The 23415-nt window shown below is 34.8% G+C and overlaps 1 protein-coding gene across 1 annotated transcript in view; it reads left to right on the top strand.

The window, feature by feature from the left end:
• Positions 1-5031: 5031 nt before the first annotated feature.
• SYTL5 (synaptotagmin like 5) overlaps positions 5032-23415 on the top strand; it is a 195537-nt gene continuing 177153 nt past the window's right edge. Inside the window, exon 1 of the mRNA XM_074210607.1 lies at positions 5032-5087. Within this exon, the coding sequence (XP_074066708.1) occupies positions 5032-5087 (56 nt within the window). The remainder of the gene's footprint in view (positions 5088-23415) is intronic.

Genomic DNA, 23415 nt, shown 5'->3' with positions numbered 1-23415 from the left:
TTTATATATATTTGTAAAAGGCTTCATGAGGAAGGTGGGAATTACTAGGACCCAAAGAAAGCCAGGAAATCCAGGAAATGGAGATGAAGAAGGAATTCTAGTCATGGATAACTAGTTAAAAATCCAAGGTGAGATATGGAGTTTCTTATCTGAGAAACAGGAAGCCAGTATTGTTAGAATATAGAACATGTGGGGGTGGTTGCAGAGTTGAAATGCTCAAAATTCATTTTGTATCATTTTCTTATTTATCTTATTTACAGTTAATTGATTTTGTCTTGTAACCACTTTAATCATGGGTCTCTGTCTCTGAACTTCCTTCAAATTCAACTGACCTGTAATGGGTTAAGTTTAGAAATCCAATTCTCTTGCCAATCACTATTCTATTCTTGCTTCAAGAAATTTAGCTAACCTTAAGGGATTCAGTTTACCAGAAGGAATTGGACCTATTATCTTTACATATATATATATATATATATATATATATATATATATATATATATATATAATGTATATATGTATGTATATGTATATCTTTATATCACCAAGTTATTCTTCAAGAATGTTTTGCTATACAAAAGCGTACACACATAAACATACACATAGGGTGGGAGCTGGGGCTTTCTAGTTCCTCATTACCAACTTCCAATTAATCATATTGTTCCCCATGCTTTAGAGTACTTTACCTATCATCTCATTTGCTCTTTCCAAGTTCCCTATGAAGTAAATGCTATTATTATCTTCATTTTGAAGATGAAGAAACTGAGACTAAGAGAAATTAAATGACTTGCCTAAGTCACACAACAATTAAATGTATGAGATAGCATTTGAACTCAGATCTCCCTGATTTTATATCTAACATGCTTTCCACTGTGCCTTCTAACTTCTTAGAATTAGGAGATAACCACTCTTTAAAGCAACTCTAAGGTCCCTTTCCTTTGACCAAAATTTGATTGGTTCAACATCTAGGTTCTCCATAGAAAAACCCAATCTTAGCTAATGGTTAATAATTTAACTCTAACTTTTCTATTTATAATCAGGTAAATTCCATTTTCCTCACAAACATAGAGCAGTTCTCAACAGTATCTGTCAGTTTAAACCTAAAAATTCTAATTTTTCACATCCAGATCACTGGATCTGGCAAAACTATGCTCTCTATTCAGCCCAATATTCCTTTGCCAACAACTGTAGTCTTAATACAAAACTTCAATGGAGACTTATCTCAGCAACTGACTCTTTTAGTATCCTGAGTCAGATTTATGTCCCAGGTAAGTGAGTTGTCAAGAGTTACTAGCTTTCATATGTAAACACTCTATTTCATGTTTGAAGGTGATGCTTCTAAATTATTTTATCATCTAGATGTATGGCTACATCTAAAAGGAAGAGGAGGTCAGAGAGCAAGCCGGGAAGACCTGGGTTCAAGTTCTTCTTTTGACACATACTGGCTATATGACTGGAGAAAATCAAGAAACCTCTTGGTACTCTAGAAAGCTAATGAAAGAGGGTGTTTCCTCATGGGAATTCCCTATACTAATGAAATCCTCAGTCCAATTCTTAGCTGTCTTTATACATCAAGTATATAATCAGACAATACATAGCTTATCTATATAGATACTCTTAGTCCTAGGGTAAAAGTTTCACAGGATTATAATTTAATATTTTCAATCAACCAATCATTCAATCATTCAATTCAACCATGTGCCACACTCTGTGCTATTTTCTATACTAATTTTCTTACAATTTGGTTAAATTGTATTTTGTACTTATGTGGTGGTAGCTTTGTTTTGTTTCTGTTTTAGCATTTTATTTTCCCCCATTACATGTAAAAACAATTTTTTAATATTTGTTTTTAAAACTTTGAATTCTAAAAAAGAAACTACAAGAAAAATGAAGTAAAAAAGTGTATTACAATCTTTATTTAGACATCATCTCTTTCTCTGGGGATGGATAGCATTCTTTATCATGAATCTGTTGTCTTGGAGCACAGTATTGCTGAGAATAGCTAAGTTGATCATGGTTGATAATCTTACAATATTGCTGTTACTTTGTACACATATATTTCACTTTACATCAGCTCATGTAAGTCTTTCCAGATTTTTCTGAGAGCATCCTGCTCATCTTACTTAAAGAGCCAGTCAGTTTTTGAAATGGTGCAGGAATATCTCCCCAAATCTGTGACACATTTATTTCTCACAATTCTATATAGAGCACGGGACAAAGGAAAATAGGTAACCCACAGTCTCTGGCTGGTTCAAGTAATTTTCTCCATCCTTGGGGTGCTCAAAATTTTCCCCCTTAATTATGACATAATTTCTTTGTTGGACTCCTGTGGAATATGAATCTAGCTCATGCTGACCTTAACTCTCAAATTATATGTTGCTGACAATTGAGATAGGAATCCACCTAGGATACCATTGGGAAGATGGGAAGTTCAACATCCCCAACTCTTCAAAACTTCTAAGATTCTTCTTTTACCCAAGTAAGTGGAGCTGGGGGTGGGGGGTGGGAATGGGGGAAGGGGTTGAAGAGAGTAGACCTAAGGTTACATTGACATCTAGACTCTTCCTTCCTATGAATGCTTCTTTCTTAGGGGCTTTTGCTAGAATCTGTTGCTTCTGGTTCTAACTATAACTCTGACTTCAGTTCTAAATTGTTTTATTTGGTTTTATTTGGTTTGGATTTTGGTTTTTGCAAGGCAATGGGATTAAGTGACTTGCCCAAGGTCACACAGCTAGGTAATTATTAAGTGTCTGAGACTGAATTTAAACTCAAGTCCTTCTGACTCCAGGGTTAGTGCTTGGATATATCCACTGTGCAACCTAGGTGCCCCCAACAGTTCTAATTTGCTTGATTTTTTAAAAAATGTATTTATCCATTTCCCCAACTATATGCAAAACAGTCTTCAACATTCATCCTTTTACAAGATCTCAAGTTCCACATTTTCCCTCTCCCTCCTCTCTTTACACTCTCCAACCCTTGACAATGAATAATCCAATACAGCTTATACATGTATAACTATGTAAAGCATATTTCCATATTAGTCATGTTGTGAAAGAAGAATCACAAAAAACATAAAGCATAAAACAAAGTTTAAAAATGGAAAACAATGTACTTTGGTCTGCATTCAGATTGCATAGTTCCCTCTCTGGATGTGGATGACATTTTCCATCACAAGTCCTTTAGAATTGTCTTTGATCATGGTAGTGCCAAGAAAAGCAAGTTCATCATAGTTGATCATCATACAATGTTGCTGTTTATGTGTACAGTGTTCTGGTTCTGCTCATTTCACTAAGCATCTTTCCAGGCTTTTCTGAAGTCCTTTCACTCATGATTTCTTAGAGAACAATTTGTTCAGTCATTCCCCTACTGATGGACATCCCCTCAATGTCCTATTTTTTTGCCACTACAAAAAAGAGCTGCTTTAAATATTTTTGTACACATAGATTCTTTTCCTTTTTTGTTTTTTCATTTCTTTTGGGATATAGACCTAGTAGTGGCATTGCTAGGGTCAAAAGGCTGGCATGGTTTTACAGCACTTTGGGCAAATTTCAAATTGCTCTACAGAATGGCTGAATTAGTTCACAACTCCAGTGTATTAATGTCTTGTTCCCCCTACATCCCTTCCAATGATGGTAGTAATTTTGACACTTTGAGGGATTCAAACTTTAAACAATGTGGGAGCTTCCTTCACCAGTAAGTTTTCCTATGCCTTCTAGTCATCTGAAATCCATATCTATTTCTTTCTGTAGTCATTTATGCAATGTACTCAGGTCTTTTTCTTCCAGTATCATAAAGGTACCCCATGTGCTGTCCAAACTACACCAAGTTAAATCTTTCAGTAGTGCTATGGGAGCTGACCCAAAAACAGAGCAGCAAGGCAGACATAGAAAAATTAGTAGAAGACTTAGGGCAAAGAAAATTTAAAAAATAAGATTGGAGGATGGAAAGGTTGGAGACAAAATACAGCTTGGAAAACTCAAGGGTTTTATGATTTGGGAATGGCAACAATATGTGGCAAAAACGAGAGGGAAATATAGAGAAGGAATGGCATGTCAAAATTGTATGGATGTTGATTTTTGTGAAGGCTATATAGCAAAATAATGCAATGAGGAATAGACCCGAGGGGAACTCCTTTTCTGAAATATTACTTTCTATTGCTGACAGTAAGAATAATGACAATTAAAATAAATTGGGAATTTACTTCTCCCATCTATTTCTTTCCCATGGTAGTACAGAGCAAAGGACAACACATTGGGGGTATCAGAGGAATTTAGTTCAAATCTTTCTTCTGTTTGCCTGTATGTCATTGGGAAAGTCAATATAATTTCTTTGAGGCTTGGATTCTTCAACTGGGAAATGAGGGTTTAAACCTGCTGATCTTTATGGTTTGTTCTTGATTTAGCTTGGTTTTCTTTCTTCCACCATTTCTTTTCAGGTAAATCCATGTTTATTGCCTGAATGACTAGAGGGAGCATCATTCAAGCAATAGTTTTGGGGTAAGTTATAGAAGTGATTCCTTTCAAGAATCTCATTCTCTGTTCCCTTATTCCTTACTTAGGTCCCTGTTAGCTTGTTAAATGCAAGTCAAAGTTGGACAGACTATTTCCAAGCCCTCTCTCATTCTCTGAAGATCCCAAAGAGAATAATTACATACATGCAGATCCTATTGTGACTGGCTATGACTGTCCCCCTTTCATTTTTCAAGTTTCAAACAAACTCAGGGGCAGCCCAGAAGTGTTTGAAAGGTTGAATTCCTCAATCCCTCCTTTTAGTCTTCTTAAGTCTTAGTATTATGTCTCTTAGTTCTTTGCTCGGTAGCTCCCCGAGAATGAGGAGGAGCCACCTTCATATCTGGGCATGTGAACCACAGGCGGCGCTACTGTATTGGCTCTGGAGCAGGGCAAAGGCTGTGACTTACCAGGGAATGTCCAGATTGGGGAGGTCTGAGCTTGCTCTAACAGGCTGCAGTGGGCAGTGGGGGAGAACACAGGTTCAGGAAGATGTGAGGACCAGGGGTTTGGGGCTCGGGTGGCAATGGTGTTGCGCTGCGTGGTTAGTACGGAGGGAGATGGAGATGTGGGGAAGCACAGGTGAGCATCCCTAGCCCAGAGATGCAAGGTGATGCCCTGGTGTCAGGGCAGGAGCTTCCAAAGGTGCCCTGAGATGGAGCTAACTGAGGTCAAGCATCAGACTTTCTCCTTTCTCTCTCTCTCTCTCTCTCTCTCTCTCTCTCTCTCTCTCTCTCTCTCTCTCTCTCTCTCTCTCTCTCTCTCTCTCTGTTTAGTGGGGTGGCAACAGCATCCCCAGGCTGAGCTTCCTAGCTCTATTGGTTTTGCTAGGGCCGCCCCCAGGCTGGGGAAACGGCAATGGGAGGAGAGAGCGAAGAACTGTTAGGAAGAAGGCTTCTAGTGCCTCGGACTAGGGATAATAAGGAGATGGCTCTCTCTAGGCTCTCCGTAAGGTTACCTGCGGGGGGCGGGAACTGAGTGGGAAAAGACTGGTGCAGAATGCGTGAGTCACACTGATCTCCTGGGGCTCCAGAAGTCAGGATTTCTCCTCTGGGCTCCGGATTCCCATTCGCACCAGGTCCTCAGCATTTATCTGGCTCGTTACTGCAGGATGGAGCCAGGCGACAGCTACAGCTCTTCCAGAGTCTTGGCAAGTCCCGCTCCAGAAAATAGGTGAAGTCCAGGTAAAGGACTATTTGATTCAGTTCTTAGAGACGTGTATGCGTGTGTGTGTGTGTGTGTGTGTGTGTGTGTGTAGAAGAGAGGGACAGAGGAAAAGAGAGAAATGAGAGAGATGAGAGAGAGACCGACAGAGACAGATAGAGACAGAGACAGAGGGGAGAGGAATGAGAGACAGACAGACAGAACGAGAGGCAGAGATAGAAACAGAGACAGAGAGACAGAGACGGGAGGGAGGGGAGAGAGAGAGAGAGAGAGAGAGAGAGAGAGAGAGAGAGAGAGAGAGAGAGAGAGAGAGAGAAAGTTAGGTTTAAGAACAAAAGAGCAAAAGAGGCGATGTCGAATCCTTAGGCAAAGTGGAATGCGCTGCTAATATATTTTACTATGTCCCAGCACCCTAAAATGTCCCAGTATTCTATTTAATTGGAGAGAAAAAAGGTGATTTTTAAGCCACACCCCAATTCCACCCTCCCCAACTCTTTATGTCCTAAACAATATCGGGAGGTGGATTTAGGGATCTAAGATGTATTCCAATTCTTATCTTTGATGGTTTCCCCATGCTCTGTGATGAACAGAGTGTTTTACTGGAGATGAGAAAGACATTGAACTTTTTCTCTCTCAAAAAGAATATCTGCATTTTTGTATGTAATGATCTAATTATTTAGACAAGAGGATGAAAAGGTTGGTCAGTTTTTTTCCCCAGGTATCATTGATGTGAATATTGATTAAGGCTAAAGTAATTCAGCAAAACAATCCATGTGAATGTCTTAGTTTAACCTATTTCAGAAATTGATAAAATAAACAAAACTGAAGTGGTTAGTGTAATGTCTTTATTTTTATGTTTCAAAGCTCTTCTGTTTTCTTGAAACATTTTAACTCTGTAAGGTTCTATGTTGTTCTCTGCAGACCCCTTCCTGTTCTCTGGCCAGCTACCTTCCTAGTTAGAGAACTGCACTTCCACTAAATATTCTTGACATAAAAGGTGGGGAAAGATTGAAATCACCTCAGATCAGTGTCTAGAAATGAGTATTCTGTGAATATGTGCCCATTATTGTTAAGAACACCTATGGAAAGTGTGATAGTCTCCTAGAATATGGACATTCCTAGAGAGTTTCTCTCTAGGGTTATTAATTCATTATCAATGCCCTGTAGTTTGATGAAATTTCAACAGGTGGGCTTGTCACTTATCAAAGTGACTCAGTCTCCACAAGGATGTAAGATAAGCTTCCCCTCACCACCCTGAAAAAATAAAGTCCATGTCTATAGCTTGCAAGTGATGGCAGAAAAAAAAGGTGGAGAGTGTTTTCCTCTAGTCAATTAGCTTATTCTCTTCTGATTCTTGTCTGATTCATTTTGTTTTGGATATAGTAATTGATATGAAACAGTAAGAATTGACTTCTTGGTAGAACATTCTGATAATCTGCAGTAGTTTAATTAAATCTCAGTGTTAATCTTCTAAAGCTGACCAAAAAAAATGATCTGAAGGATGAAAATTATTGCAAAGGCATAACATGACCAGAAATATTTATTTAAAGGAACTCAGATGTTGAGAAGTGAACATTATGATCTCTCACTAACTACACATAATACAAGAAAAGAAGTAAAAGGTTGAATTGTTTTTGTTTTGGGGAAAATAAATTGTTTGAACTCAGAATGTATAACTGATAATGAAATTTAGAAATTGAAGGGGACTTTAGAGATCCTCCGTCCCAGACTCTTTATTTTACAGAGGAGGAACTAAAATTCAGAGAGATGAAGCATTTTGTTAATAGAGTGGATAGTAATAATAGCAGATATGGAAGTTATCTTTATAACATTAATTGATTATTATTTTAATCCACAAATGTAGCTGAATTTATATATCCAAGTGAGACTTGTCATTTTATATTTTTATTGAAATTTTCTTTTGTTTTTCCAATTACATGCAATAATAGCTTTTAAACATTCAAATGCAAATTTATGAGTACCCACTCTTCATGGTGGTGAATAGTTTGGTAAAAGTTGTACATATACGATCTTGTTTAACATATTTCCATATTAGTCATGTGGTGAAAGAGGTATTAGAACTAAGGGGACAGAAAAAAATGAGAAAGGAAGGAAAAACAAAATAAGTTTTTTTTTTTTAAAAAAGTAAACATATTAAGTATTCAGATTCTGCGGCATTTTTCTCTGTGGATGGTATGGTCCATAATAGGTCTCTCAGGTTTGTCTTAGATCTCTGAACTGCTGAGAGAAAAAAATGCAATCATAGTTGATCATCTCATAATGTTACTGTTAATGTGGACAATGTTCTCTTGGTTCTTTCTGCTCACTTCAATCAAAATCAGTTCACGTAATTCTTCCCATGCTTCTCTAAAGTCTGACCACTCATGTTTTCTTATAGAACAAAGTACTCCATAATATTCATATACCACACCTTTTTCAGCTGTTTCCCAAATGATGGGCATCCCTTCAATTTCTAATTCTTTGCCACTACAAAAAGAGCAACCATAAATATTTTTGAACATGTGAGACTTTTCCCATTTTTTTTATGGTATTGGTATTGCTGATATGATCGGTTTAATTGCTCTTTGGGCATCATTCCAGATTGCTCTTCAGAATAGCTGAATCAGTTCATAACCCACCAACAGTGCTATAATGTCACAATTTTCCTACATCCTCTTCAACATGGATCATTTTCCTTTTTTGTCATCTTTGGAACATTTTTTTCATATGACTGGATATAATTTTAATTTCTTCATCTGAAAACTACCTGTTCATATCCTTTGGCCATTCAGCACTTGAGAAATGACTTATAATCTTATAAACTTGATTCAATTCTTTATTTATTTTAGAAATGAGACCTTTATCAGAAATATTAGCTAGGAAAATTGTTTCCCAGTTTTCTATTTTCATTCTAATCTTGGCTGTATTGGTTTTTCTTAGTGCAAAAACTTTTTAATTCAATGTAGTAAAAATAATCCATTTTGCAATTTATAATTTTCTCTGTTTTTTGTTTGGTTATAATGGCACAGGGGATAGAGAATCCCTGCCCTGGAGTCAGGAGGACCTGAGTTCAAAACTTAATACTTAATACTTCCTATACTTAATACTTCTATCTGTGAGACCTTGGGCAAGTTACTTAACCCCATTGTCCCACAAATAAATAGATAAATAAATTTCTTCCCTTTCCATAGATAAGACAGATAGACCATTTCATATCCTCTTTTTTTTTAGGTTTTTGCAAGGCAAATGGGGTTAAGTGGCTTGCCCAAGGCCACACAGCTAGGTAATTATTAAGTGTCTGAGACCAGATTTGAACACAGGTACTCCTGACTCCAGGGCCAATGCTTTATCCACTGCGCCACCTAGCCACCCCCATTTCATGTCCTCTTAATTGGTCTAAGGTATCATTCTTTATGTCTAAATCCTGTACCCATTTATGAATTGAGGAATGACTTATAATCTTGCAAATATGACTCAATTCTCTCTATATTTTTAGAAATGAAACCTTTGCATTTTTTTCATCAATTCCCTTGATATTCTTGACCTTTTATTACTCCAGATGAATTCTGTTGCTGTTTTTTTTAATTCTGTAAAAGAGTTTTTTGGTAGTTTGATTGGTATGGCACCAAATAAGTCATTTAATTTGGATAGAATTGTCATATTTATATTAGCAGGGTCTAACTGAGAGCAATTGACATTTTTCCAATTGTTTGGATATGATTTTATTTGTGTGGAGCATATTTTCATATATTCATATAGCTTTCATGTATTCATATAGTTTCTGGGTTTGTCTTGAAAAGTAGATTCCCTGAGTACTTTATGCTGTCTACAGTTACATTGAAGGGAATTTCTCTTTGTATCTCTTGCCCTTGGAGTTTAATCTATCTATATCTATATCTATATCTATATCTATATCTATATCTATATCTATATCTATATCTATATCTATATCTATATCTATATCTATATCTATATCTATATCTATATCTATATCTATATCTATATCTATATCTATCTACATCTACATCTACATCTATATCTATATCTATATCTATATCTATATCTATATCTATATCTATATCTATATCTATATCTATATCTATATTTATCTATCTATATCTATCTCTATCTCTACCTCTATCTCTATCTCTATCTCTATCTCTATCTCTATGTCTATCTAATCTCTATCTCTATCTCTATCTCTATCTCTATCTCTATCTCTATCTAGATATAAACACTGATGATTTATGTGGATTTATTTTATATTCTGTTACTTTGCTGAAGTTGTTAATTGTTTCAAGTAGTTTTTAGTTGATTTTTTAAAAGCGATTTAGGTATACAAAAAATGAAAGTTTTGCTTCCTCATTGCCATTTTGAATTCCTTAAATTTCTTTTTCTTCTCTTGTTGCTAAAGCTAGCATTTCTAATACTATAGTGAATAGTATTGTTGATAATGAATATTCTTGTTTCACTTCTGATCTTATTGAAAATGATTCTAATTTGTCATTCCATATAATTCTTGTGGATGATTTTAGATAGATATTGCCTATTAATTTAAGAAAAACTCCATTTATTTCTATACTTTCTATTATTAATAGGAATGGGTGTTGTATTTTGTCAAAGGTTTTTTCAGCATCTATTGAGATAATCATACTGATATAGTCAATTATGTTGATTATTTTCCTAATATTGAACCATCCCTGCCTAACTGGTATAACTACTACCTGATCATGGTATATTATTCTATTACTTGTTGTAATCTCTTTGCTAAAATTTTATTTAAAATTTTCGCATCAATTTCAGTAGGGAGATTGTTCTAAAAATTTCTTTGTCTATTTTGATTTTCCCTGGTTTATATATCAGCACTCTATTGGTGTCATAAAAGGAATTTGGAAGAACTTTTTCTTCTTCTATTTTTTAAAATAGTTTATATAGAATTGGAATTAATTGTTCTTTAAATGTTTGGTAGAATTCACTTGTAAATTCATCTGCGTCTGGAGATTTTTTCTTAGGAAAGTTATTGATGATTTCTTCAATTTCTTTTTCTCTGAAATGGGATTATTTAAGTATTTTTCCCCTCTCCTGTTAATCTGGATAATTTATTTTTTTGTAAATATGCTTCCATTTCACTTAAATTGTCAATTTTATTGGCATACAGTTGGGCAAAATCATTCTTAATTATCACTTTAGTTTCTTCCTCATTGATGGAGTTTCCTTATCAAAAATGATTGGTTTTCTTTTTTTAACCAGATTAACAAAAGATTTATCTATTTTATTTAATTTTTTTCATAAAGCCAACCCTTGGTTTTATTTATTATGTCAATCATTTTCTTGCTTTCAATTTTATTAATTTCTCCTTTGAGTTTCAGAATTTCTAATATGGTATTTAATCGGTGATCTTCAATTTGTTCCTTTTCTAGCTTTTATAGTTGCATGCCCAATTCAGTGATTTCCTTTCTCTATTTTATTCATGTGAGCATTTAGAGATATAAAGTTTCCCCTAAAAACTGCTATGGTTGAATCTCATAAATTTTGCTATGATGTGTCATTGTTGTCATTGATTATTTCTATGATTTGTTGTTTAATCTACATATTATTTAAAATTAGGTTATTTAGTTTCAATTAATTCAGTTTCAAATACTTTTTGATTTATCTTTTCATGTCCCTTTATAACATGTAATTTTTATTGCATCATTATCTGAAAGGATGCATTTAATATTTCTGCCTTTCTCTTTGATTGTAAGGTTTTTATACCTTAGTACATGGCCAATTTTGGTATAGGTTCTATGTACTACAGAGAAAAAGGTATATTTCTTTCTTTCCTCATACAATTTATTTCAGAGGTCTAATTTAAGTTTTCTAAAATGCTATCTGCCTTATTAATTTCCTTTTTGTTTATTTTGTAGTTAGATTTATCTAATTCTGAGAGAGGGAGATTGAGGTCCCCCACTATAATAGTTTTACTATATATATCTCCCTGTAATTCATTTAACTTCTCCTGTAAGAATTTGAATGCTATACCACTTGCTCCATATATGTTTAATAATGATATTGCTTGATTGTCTATAGTGTCTTTTAAGAAGATATAGTTTCCTTTCTTATCCCTTTTAATGAGATCTATTTTTGCTTTTGCATTGTCTAAGATCTGGATTGCTAGCCCAATTCTTTTTTTCACTTCTGCTGAAGCATAGTATATTTTTCTCCAGCCTTTTACCTTTACCCTGTGTATTTCTTTCTGCTCCAAATGTGTTTTTTATAAACAACATGTTGTATGCAATTCTGGTTTTTAGTCCATTCTTTATCTGCTCCATTTCATGGGAGAATTCATCCCATTCACATTTACAGTTTAGATTACTAACTATGTATTTCCCTCCATACTATCTTTCCCCATTTATACTTTTCTCTTTTCCCCTCCATACTATCTTTCCCCATTTATACTTTTCTCTTTCCTTTCCCCTTATCCCTTCTCATGAATGTTTTGCTCCCTTTCCCTTTTATCTTTTCTTTTTAATGTTAACTTTACTTTGACTTTCCCCTTCTCTTTTATCAGTCCCTTCTTCCCCTTTCTTTCTCTGTAGTAATAGGATAGATTTTTTTTCAACCCAATTGGGAATGTATATTATTCCTTCTTTGGGTCAGATCTTTGAGAGCAGGACTGTGTTCACACCCTCCCTTCTTTCCCTCTACTTTGGGCCTCCTTTCTTGTATAATCCTTCTTTTCATGTTCTTATTTTTTTAACACTGTCTTGTACCTACAACCCCTCTATCAAAATATACTCTATTTGTCCTGACAGAAGTACCTTTCTAAAGGGTTGATTGATTAATTGATAAGCAGTATTGCCTCATAGTTACTAAGTACACTCCTCTCTTCTGTCTCATTAGAAATACATTTCTCAAGAGTCATAAATAACATTAAATTATAGTCAATTCATACCACTCTCTTTACAAGGATATGGATATACAATCCTTAAGAGCTAAAATATTATTAAAACAAACACATTTCCTGAATGATTTAAACCCTTCCCTTTAAGTACACTCCCTCTAATTTTAGTTAAAGTATCAAGGAAAGCAAAATCCTTCATTATCTATGTCTAGTTCCTCCAAGTATCCTATCCCCCTATAGTACTACAACACTATAGCATTACTACTGTGGTACTACGACACTTGTTAACTAAAGTATGGATTAATGCCAGATCACTTCATGATCTATTTATGTCCAGTCCTTCTAAGAATACTCTCTCCCTCTGTCCCTACTGTACTACAATCTTTGTTAATTAAAATATCTAGTAAAGTCAGATCACTTCATAATTTAGACCCTTAAAGTATTCTCCCTCCCTCTGACCCAATAGAAGTACAATCTCCATAATAATAGTGCTTCATAACTCATTTATATCCATATCTTCTATATACAGTCCCTCCAATTCTATTCAACCTTTTTTAGCAAAGGTATTTGTGGGGAGAGACCTGCATACCCACTGCCTCAGGGGGAAGCTGAATAGAGAAAAGACACAGGCAGGCAATGCAAGAGAGCCATCGATTTATTGTCCAGAGAGTCAGAATATTTAAATATAAAAACCACAAAAGGTATGTAATCAGAAATGCAAGCTTGTGAGACTTTTACCCTTTGATCTGGTCACAGACCTCTTTGCACATCCTGGGTACAAGATTTGTTTTGTCTAGCTCAGTACTTGTCTCTGCACCTACATAACTGTGCATAGTACTTTCAGGCATATCTTCTTCCCAAGTTGGATACTCCCTCTGTTCTCAGAGTCCTTATCTAGAATTGCATAAATCTTTAGGGTTCATGGAGAACTGTAATGAAGCATCTCAAAGCATGCACCACAAATATGGATCCCAGCTAATACCAGGCCTGGGCCATGGATTGTACTATCTGCTTCAGTCCTCTACAGGTATTGGCTAAAGGCATAACATTTTCATGGTCATCCTATACTCATACCTTTTCTCTAAGTATGTTTCTCTTAACTATCCTAAAATAAATACAATTCTCAAGAGTTACAAATATTATCTTTTCTTGTAGGAATGCATTCAGTTTAATGTTCTTGACTAGCATTCCCCCCCCCTTTCCTTTTATCTTTTTATATATCTCTTGAGTCTTGTTTTTTAAAGACTGAATTTTCAGTTCAGTTCTGACTTTTTATCAGAAATTTTTGGAAGTCCTCTATTTCATTGAAAATCCATCTTTTCCCCTGCTGAATTTTGCAGGATAATTATTTCTTAGTTGTAATTCAAGGTACTATGCCATCCAGAATATCATATTCCAGGCCCTTCTTTAATTCCTTTAATGTTGATGCTGATAAGTCCTGTGTAATTCTGATTGTGGTTCCTTGGTATATAAATGGGTTTTTTTTTTGCTATTTGAATTAGTTCTCCTTTAGTTGAGAATTCTGAAATTTATCTACAATATGCCTTTGAATTTTTATTCTGGGGTCTTTTTTCTGGGAGTGATCTGTGGCTTCTTTCAAGGACTACTTTGTCTTCTTGTTCTAGGCAGTTTTCCATGATAATTTCCTAAAAGATATTTTCCAACCTCTTTTTTTTTGATTGAGGCTTTTGGGTACATCAATATAATTCATAAATTATTTCTTCTTGATTTATTTTCCAGGTTGTTTTTCCTAAAAAAGTACTTCACATTTTCTTTTATTTTTACAGTCTTTTGGGTTTCTTTGATGGAATCTTAGTGTTTCATAAAATCATTAGTTTCCATTTGTCCAGTTCTAATTTTAAAGGTTTTATTTTCTTCAGTTAGCTTTTGCATTTCTTTTTCCAATTGGTTAATTTTACTTTTTGATGAATTTCATTCTTTTTTCCAGATGGTCATTTTTACTTTTAAGAGAGTTGATGTCTTCAGTCAGTTTTCCATAATTTCCTTGTGCGACTCTCATTTCTTTTTTCTATTTTTCTGCTTTCTCTCTTCTTTGATTTTTAAAATCTTTTTTTTAGTTCATTCATGAGGTTTTGAATTTGAGGCCAATTCATGAACACCTTTAAGGCAAATATTTTTCTATATTTTTCTTTCTCTGTTTTGACTCTTCCTGATTGGGTATCAATATCAAATTTGTGTTGTAGAGAATTTGGTAGGACTCTTTCTTTTCCTATTTTTTCCAAATAATTTATTTGTTCTTTAAATGTTTGGTAGAATTCACTTGTGAATCTATCTGGTCCTGAGGATTTTCCTTAGGAAGTTCATTGATGGATTTTCACTGTCATTTTCTAAGATTAGGTTATTTAAGAATTTTATTCTGTTAATCTGGGTAATTTATATTTTTTGTAGCTATTTATCCATTTCATTCAGATTGTCAAACTTTTTGGCATATAATTGAGCAAAATAGCTCCAAATCATTTTCTTAATTTCTTCTTCATTGGTGATGAATTTACCCCTTTCATTTTTTTTAGGTTTTTGCAAGGCAATGGGGTTAAGTGACTTGCCCAAGGTCACACAGCTAGGTAATTATTAAGTGTCTGATGCTGCATTTGAACTCAGGTACTCCTGACTTCAGGGCTGGTGCTCTATCCACTGTGCCACCTAGATACCCTGGTCTTTCCTTTTTGAATCAAATTAATCAATAGTTTATTTTTTGTTTTTTTTCATAAAATCAGCTTCTTGTTTTATTTATTATTTATTTGAAATCACAGCTAGATCAGTAATCAAGTTTAGAAGGTAAAAAAAAGGAAAGATTACAAGAAAAAAATGAGCAATTCTGAATTAAGTTCTCTGAGCATAAAGGTACTTTCCTAAGATTTAATTGTGCATTTTGTGGAAATGTACAAATTCCCCAAAGTCACAAGGGGAAAAACATATGGATGATTTTTGTCAGTAATTCAAAGATCTGATATTTTGTTGGTCATTTTAGAAAGACTAATATTTCAATTCTATTGCTTAATGGATACTGTTACAATGGCCTACAAAATTCATGACCCTGAGGCAAAAATTTTGGTGAGTTTCCTGAATCTTAGGTTGTTGTTGGACAACTGAGATTAAGGCTATTACTAATCTGTCACTCAAAGTCTTCCCAGCTTGCTGGAAACAAGCCAGAACTCTAAATGGGCAGAATCCATTGAAAATCCAAGATTACCTGCATACTATGATGGGCCATCAGAATAGCCCTTTATTAGAAGATGGAGTCCTCCTTTATTGGGGAGGGAAAGTGAAGAAGTTCTTCACTTTCATCTTCTATAACTTCAGGGGCATATGTTGACCTTGGAGAGAGTACAGAAAAGGATAAAAAATAACAAGTTGAGAAAATAAGACCTATGGGGGAAGATTAAAGGACTTTATTATATAATAGAAAGGGTACTCAATGGGATTAGTCAGAATTAGTTTCTGATTCTGATCTTGACTACAAGGGTAATCTGGAGCAAGTCACATTAACTTTCTCCTGGCCTCATTTTTTCCTTATCCTTAAATTGATTGTAGTTATGCTCTATGACCTCAGAATTCCCCCATGGCTACAAATCCTATAATCTAGTCACTGTGATCCTAAATATAAATTATTGGAGGAAGGGACAGATAAATAGGAAGGGAAGGATTAATTCAGCATTTATTAAGTTACTGAATTTAGAACTCTGAGGAGTGAGAATCATAGTTAAAAAAATAAAGCATAGTCTCTACCTTTGCAGAACTTCTAATTCATTGTCAACCAACCCACAAGTATTTTACATGCCTACTATGTACAAAACTGTACTAGTCTCTATTCTTTTTTTGTAATATCATATATTTATTTTTTAAAAATGTACTTATTTATTTTCATCCATATGCACATGTATATTTTTAAGTTACAAAATTTCCTTCCATTCTCCTTTCCCACCCCACTCCCCTCAGTGGCGAACAGTCAGGTAAGTATTGTACATACATATTTTGATATGCATTAGTATTTCAGTATGAGGAGTTAGGATTAAGGAAAAGAGATAATAAGAGATAATTTTTATAAAGTGTTCATCAGATTCTGAAGGGGTTTTTTGTGTTTTGTTTTGTTTTTCTTCCTCTGGGTGGGGATAATATAGCCTATAGGCAGACTAATACACTTGTTCTAGCTTTCTGGACTGCTTAGAGGAGCTACTTCCATCAAGTTTGTTCATCTCACAATGTTTTTGATGTGTACATTGTTCTCTTGGTTCTACTCACTTCTCTTAGCATCAGATTCTGTCATTCCTTCCATGCTTCTCTAGAGTCCAATCATTTATGGTTCCATAATATTCATGTACCATAACTTCTATAGCCATTCCCCAAATGATAGGCATCCCCTCGATTTCCAATTCTTTGCTACTACAAAAAGAGCTGCTATGAATATTTTGGAACATGTAGAACTTTTCCCTTTTGTAAAAAAAATTATTCTGGATATAGTCCTAGAATTGGAATTTCTGGGCAAAGGGTATGAACAGTTTTATTACTCTTTGGGAAGAATTTCATATTGCTCTCCCAAAAGGTTGAATCCATTCACAACTCCACCAGCAATGCATCAATGTCCCAATCCTCCCACCACCTCTCCAACATTGATCATTTTCACTTTTTCTAATCTTAACCAGTCTAATAGGTATGAGATGATAACCTCATAGTTGTTTTAAATTTGTATTTCTCTAATCAATAATGATTTGGAGCCTTTTTTATAAGATTATATATAGTTTTAATTTATTTATTTGAAAACTGTTTATATCCTTTGACTATTTATCAGTTGAGGAATGATTTGTGACCTTATAAATTGGATGAAATTCTCTATATACTTTAGAAATGAGACCTTTATCAGAACTCCTGGTTCTGAAGATTGTTTCCAAGCTTTCTGCTTTCCTTCTAATTTTGGCAGCATTGATTTTATTAGTGCAAAAACTTTCAAATTCAATATAGTCAAAATCATTCATTTGCTAGCTTCTATTCCTAAAGATAGTGAAGTTGCACTCTTAGTTAAGCATCTCAGGAAGGTTAGAAGGGGACTACAACTTTAAAAACGGATAGCTATGACTACTTGTGGAGGTCCAAACAAAATACTACTCCATGACCTCAAAGATAAAACAACTTCCCAAAATTTTCCCTACTATCAAGAAACAAGTTTTATTTTGGGAGACCCTGGTTCACTGTGCAGTAACCACCTGTGGACATTTTTTCCTAAGATATGTGAAAAAAGTGGTTACTGTGAATAGTTATGAACACTAGACTTTCTTTTACTTCTAACCAAGTTTAAACACAAAAGATGGGAGAAATTCAGCAAAACGAGACAGATTAATATTCCAGGCAGTGATTTATTTTAAATTCTTTCACAAATACAACTAACTGAGTAGAAACAGACCATCATCTCAGTTATTCCTATTTGTGGCTCGATGAAATTGGAAAATATAACAGAATTTTTTTCACTGGATCTCACAAAGTTATACTTTGGTTACAAAGGGTCCTGAGTCCAAGGAGGCCTCATCCAGAAACCTGAAGAAGGAGTTGCTTTAAGGCCCTTGCTCCAGTGAACTCTCCAGAATGAATTCAATATGTTAAAAACATTAACAAAGGATAGCTTGTACTGTAGGTGTAAGTGGTATAGTGCATAGAGTACCAGTCCTTCAGGAGGCCCTGAGTTCAAATCTGACCTCAGATACTTGATACTTACTAGCTGTGTGACCTTGAAAAAGTCACTTATCCCATTGCTTCACCTAAAAAACCTAATAAGCATTTATCCTCATTCTGCTCCCTTCCAATGAAGCAAAATTTTAAAAAGAAAAAAAAGCCTAGTAACAAATATTCATAGCAAAGTAAGGCAAAATCACTTATTGACTATGCTCAGAAATGCTTGTCTCATTTTGTATTTACATGGTTTGAGTCCATCACCTCTCTTAGGAAATGAAAAATTTTTAGCTTTGTCAACTGGAATCATGGTTTGTCATTGTGTTGATCAGAGTTCTAAAGTGCTTCAAGACGCTTTTCTTTATAGACAAGTCAGCAAGTCAATAAGCATTTATTAAGTTTCTGCTATTTTCCAGGTTCCTACTAAGTACAAGAGATACAAAGAAATGCAAAAACAGTCACTCCAACTTTCAAACTTTAATTGGGGAAGGCAATATGCAAATAACTATTTACAAATAAAATAATTTGGAGAGAGAGAGAGAGAGAGAGAGAGAGAGAGAGAGAGAGAGAGAGAGAGAGAGAGGAGAGGGAGAGATTCATTTTTTTTAAGGTATGCTATGGGAAACAGTGCTTCACTTTAATCTAAGCCATATTTTACTGGGAGATGGTGCTAGAAGTGTCTCCTCAAAGTGCTATTTCAGTAAGCCAGCAGGTGGTGTTGTGGGTTAGAACTGCCCCTGTTCAATCAACAGTTGGACTCAAGGAAGTTCGCATCCCATTGGAGATGCTGAAGATAAACAAGCCACTTGATTATGCTCAAAGATTAAGCTTTACCAGTTTTTTCCTGTGCTTCATAGGTTCTTTTATGAGGATATGATTGCATTCCCTGCAAAAATTCATAGGTTATCAAATGACTCAGCCCCAGTACTGCTGAGATTCTAAATTCTTTTCCATTTCCATTTGATAGAAAAGGTTTCTTACTCACAAGTACATTAAAAAGACCACAGGGAAAATGAAGATAATAGTTCTGCCTCTAAAACATCGGAGGAGCCATTAATCCACTGCTCCTACTGAAGGCTAAAGATGTCACCTTCACCCACCCAGCCTTCTTTTGTGCCTTTCTAAGACCATATTGGAAGAAAGTTGACCTTCAAACATTTTGATCTCAAAGATACAGAGAGTGGAGCAGTTTTATTTATTTTGGTCTTGCCTCACCACTTTCAATTTTCAGTGTCTGGACCTTCTGTAGCAACTGCCACTTGAACTATTTTATGAAGGATCTTTATTTTCCTTCTCAAATGATGCTACAAAGCCCCACGTTAAGTGCTGTAGATACAAAGAGAAAAAAAGAAAGACAATTTCTGTACTCTAATAGGAAAGATAGACCACAGAAGAAAGTTGGAAAGGTAGCCTACTGGGTGATGTGATGGAGAAATCAGTGATTTCCCAAAGTCAATTAGGAAATAAGGATGGGAATGTATACCCAAAGTCCTTTTCTTAAATGAAGGTTTTGGGGTTCCTGAATCACTGCTCAACTCAGAGGGGATAGAGGGTGACTATAGAGTATGACTATAAACCTCGATTAAATCTTGTAAGCTGATGAGGTTCCCCAATGATGAGGTTCCTGGGGCATGGTAGAGAAGTCAAAGAAGTTCCAAATTAGGGTAAGAAAAAGTCTTGCTGGATATCTAATAGCTGGTCTAGATAGTAGAGCTCCAAAATGTTTCTAGCATATGGTCTTCTGGTTCATCTTCCCTTAAAACATGAAGATTTTTTGTTTGTTTTTAAATGTCCCAGGACTAGATGACTTTAGGCATCTGCTTTTATGATAAGTATACTGGAAAATTCAGTTCCATACTTCCTTTCCCTTTAATCCTCCAAGAAAATTTTGGAAAATAAAGAGTAAAGGAAAAATCTCACAAAGAAGAGGTTTATATATTTTTAACATTAACATTCTTCTGCTGATGCAGTATGTCTGCAGGGAGTAAGATACTATCTTTGTTGTATTAAGTCAATTTGGCCTGGTGGTTAAGGCCTAGGACTAGAACAAAGGGAAGTAATTGTAAACTACCTCACAGTTAACAAAAGTAAGTTTGCTTATCTATGGCAAGAAAAAAAAAGATGTTAAGCAAGGATGCAGGACTGATTAAGGTAAGAACAAATTCTTTGTCTATATGTTGATCATAATGATCCAACAGATAGAAAAGTACTAAAGGCTAATTAAATTTTGAGGATTTTTTCAATGCCCTTTATGAAAAACTAGACCAGCTTGTATGAGGGTAGGACCCCATGAAAATGTAGCCCAGCCAGACAAAGAATTAAAGTCATAAGTCACACAAAGAGTAATGGAAAGGTTCATGGTAGGAATATTTGGATGCTAATTTTACTAATTTACTAACAAAGAATTACTCAGGAAAGATAGTGTTTCATCAGAGAGAAGAATGACCAGAAAAAGAAGAGGGCCAAATATATATATATATATATAGTGAGATCAAGAGATAATCAATGGGCAACTAATGTGTTTGTGTGCTTCACTCGTATCCATATTACCTTAAGATCTACCCAGTGTTGACTTATAGGAAAACATGGGCAGGTGAGTCTTACCATGTGGGGCTACATTGATAAAGGATGTATTTGCAAAGAATTTCATAAAAGGGTATATTTGTTTTTTTTAATTCTTTTTTTTTTTTTGGCTAGGCAATGGGGGTTAAGTGGTTTGCCTAAGGCCACACAGCTAGGTAATTATTAAAGTGTCTGAGGTCAGATTTGAACTCAGGTCCTCCTGACTCCAGGGCCTGCGCCCTACCCATTGTGCCACCTAGCCTCCCCCAAAAGGGTATATTTGTTAATTCAATTAAGCAACAATAAAATAAAATTTATTAAATATCATCTGTGTATAGATCACTATGCTAGGGGCCAGAGGAGATACTAAGTAACAATGAGTTAGCTTTCTTCACCTCTCAAAGAACTTTCAGGTTTGATGGTAGAAATCTTATTATTCAATAATATAAATTTATAGTTATTATTATTATTATTCCAAATCAGAATCCCCAATGGGCATCAACTATTATAAGTTTTTCATTCATAATATTGAATAATACTATTAAGACTCTATCCACTGTATTCAAATTGATATTATAACTTAAAGATTTATTTAAGGATGTCTCTGTATTAGATGCTGGGAAACAAAGTTTAGGTGCTATACAGTCATTACCTTCCTTTAGGAAACCTGAAGCGAACTCTCTCTAATCCCCTCTCCTCTAATTTTAATCTTCATAATCATAGATGATCTATTTTCTTTCCTCAAATTATTCTCCAACTAGATTATGAATTTTTAAATGGCAAACACTGTGCCTCTACGTCTTTATTTTTCCAGAATCTAATCAGTGCTAAGCATGTGATACTTGATTATCATTAACTCACTAGTATTTATTAGCAAATCTTTATTGTAAGATTGCTCCAGACCCATTTTTGGCTATTATGTGAATTTATAAAACTGAATCAGAGTTGACAGTATGGCCCTCAGTCTTATGCATTAGGAAAATAAACAAATTGTTTCATGGACCTCAAACTTCATTAGTATAGTGCTTAAACAAATGAGTTAAGTATCCATGTTCCCAACTCCTCAAGTAGAACCTATGTTTTTTAGTGACTGCCTCTTTTGAAACTAAGTTCTGTAATATTTAGCTCCTATAATGTGCTTTGCATTCTTCCCATAAGCAACTAGGTGATTCAGTAGATAGTGCAAGGCCTGAAGTTAGGAAAACCTGAGTTTAAATCCTACCTCAAACCCTAGACCTTGAAAAAGTCATTTAAACACTGTTTACTTCAGTTTCCTCATCTGTAAAACAAGTACAATAATAATAATAATAATAATAATAATAACAACATCTACCTCTTAGGATTGTTTTGAGGATCCAGTGAGCCAACAATTGTAATGTGCATAGCAGAGTGCCTTGTACCTATAGTAAGTGTTATAAATGTTGGCTATTATTTTTATTTTTATTATCCCTTTCTTTGAATTTTAACAATCCACATCTTAAGGCTGGGCCTTCATGTTCTCCTGCTTTGATCATTGCAATAGACTACTAAGAATAAACCCTAACCCACTTCCAATTTATCTCACCTCCAAGTCACTCTGGACAATTGGACTCAGGTGAGTCTTGGTGTTTGGAGTCAGTTTGAGTCTTTGTGAAAGCATGTTTCCCCCATATTTCATCTCACATGCTAAATTCCACCCCTTCATTTGAGATTCAGCTCAGGATGTCATCTGCTTCCCCAACCCTTTCAATCAAAAATCTGTCTTCTCAATTGTGATAACTGGTAGAACCAAGGTAAGACTCAAAGAAGAGAAATGACTTGTCTGAAATCTAGACTGGAAGTTCATAGGCCTCATTCTGATTCCTGACTATGCCATTAAACATCTCATGTCCTCGAATGGACTTCTCTGGGTCTCAGTTTCCTTACAAGTAAAATGAGGGTAGGCTTTCACTTCTAAATTTTATTATAAATAAAAAGCATAAAGGTTTATGTTAAAGGAAGGAAATGAGGGGTGGAATAGTCAAACCTACTTAAATATCTTTTAACTTGGCCAAATTCCACATTTTTCAATAAAAACTTCTTGGATAATGATAACTATCGGATCATTGATCTCACCCCCCTACTCCCATCCTCTATCCAAAATATTTGGAGGTTGTTTCTTCCCTTAGGTAACAATAACCACCAATTCACTGTTTACCCCTCCATACAAAACAATTGGGGATTGGTTTGACCCTAAGATCAGGAAAAATACAATATGGAATTTTTGCCCTCCAGGTCAGAATTATAGCTTCTAGCTCCCCCCCCCTTTAAATTGTGAATTTAAGAAATAAAATAATTTCTAGTTTAATGTTGACAAATTGATAGTTTTGATATTCCACACTCTTTTGGCCATGATCCTGCAACCAAACTTATCTAGACTATCATCATAGTACACATGCACCAGACACAGGTATTACCAATTTCTTTTTGACTTTTGGAAATATACTCTGTTTTCTCTGTGTCCATCCAGAAGGAGAACCAGGTCTAGTTCCATGGAGCAGTGGAAAGAATACTTGTTTAGGAATCAACTAGTATAATATAAATAAAAGTATAGTATAAATAATAATCCTGCTATTTATTTTCTCTGTGAATGTTTAACTCTTC

Source organism: Macrotis lagotis, chromosome 1 (assembly GCF_037893015.1).
Source record: "Macrotis lagotis isolate mMagLag1 chromosome 1, bilby.v1.9.chrom.fasta, whole genome shotgun sequence".
NCBI classification, from domain to species: Eukaryota; Metazoa; Chordata; class Mammalia; order Peramelemorphia; family Peramelidae; genus Macrotis; species Macrotis lagotis.
This window is presented reverse-complemented; position numbering and strand designations above follow the sequence as displayed.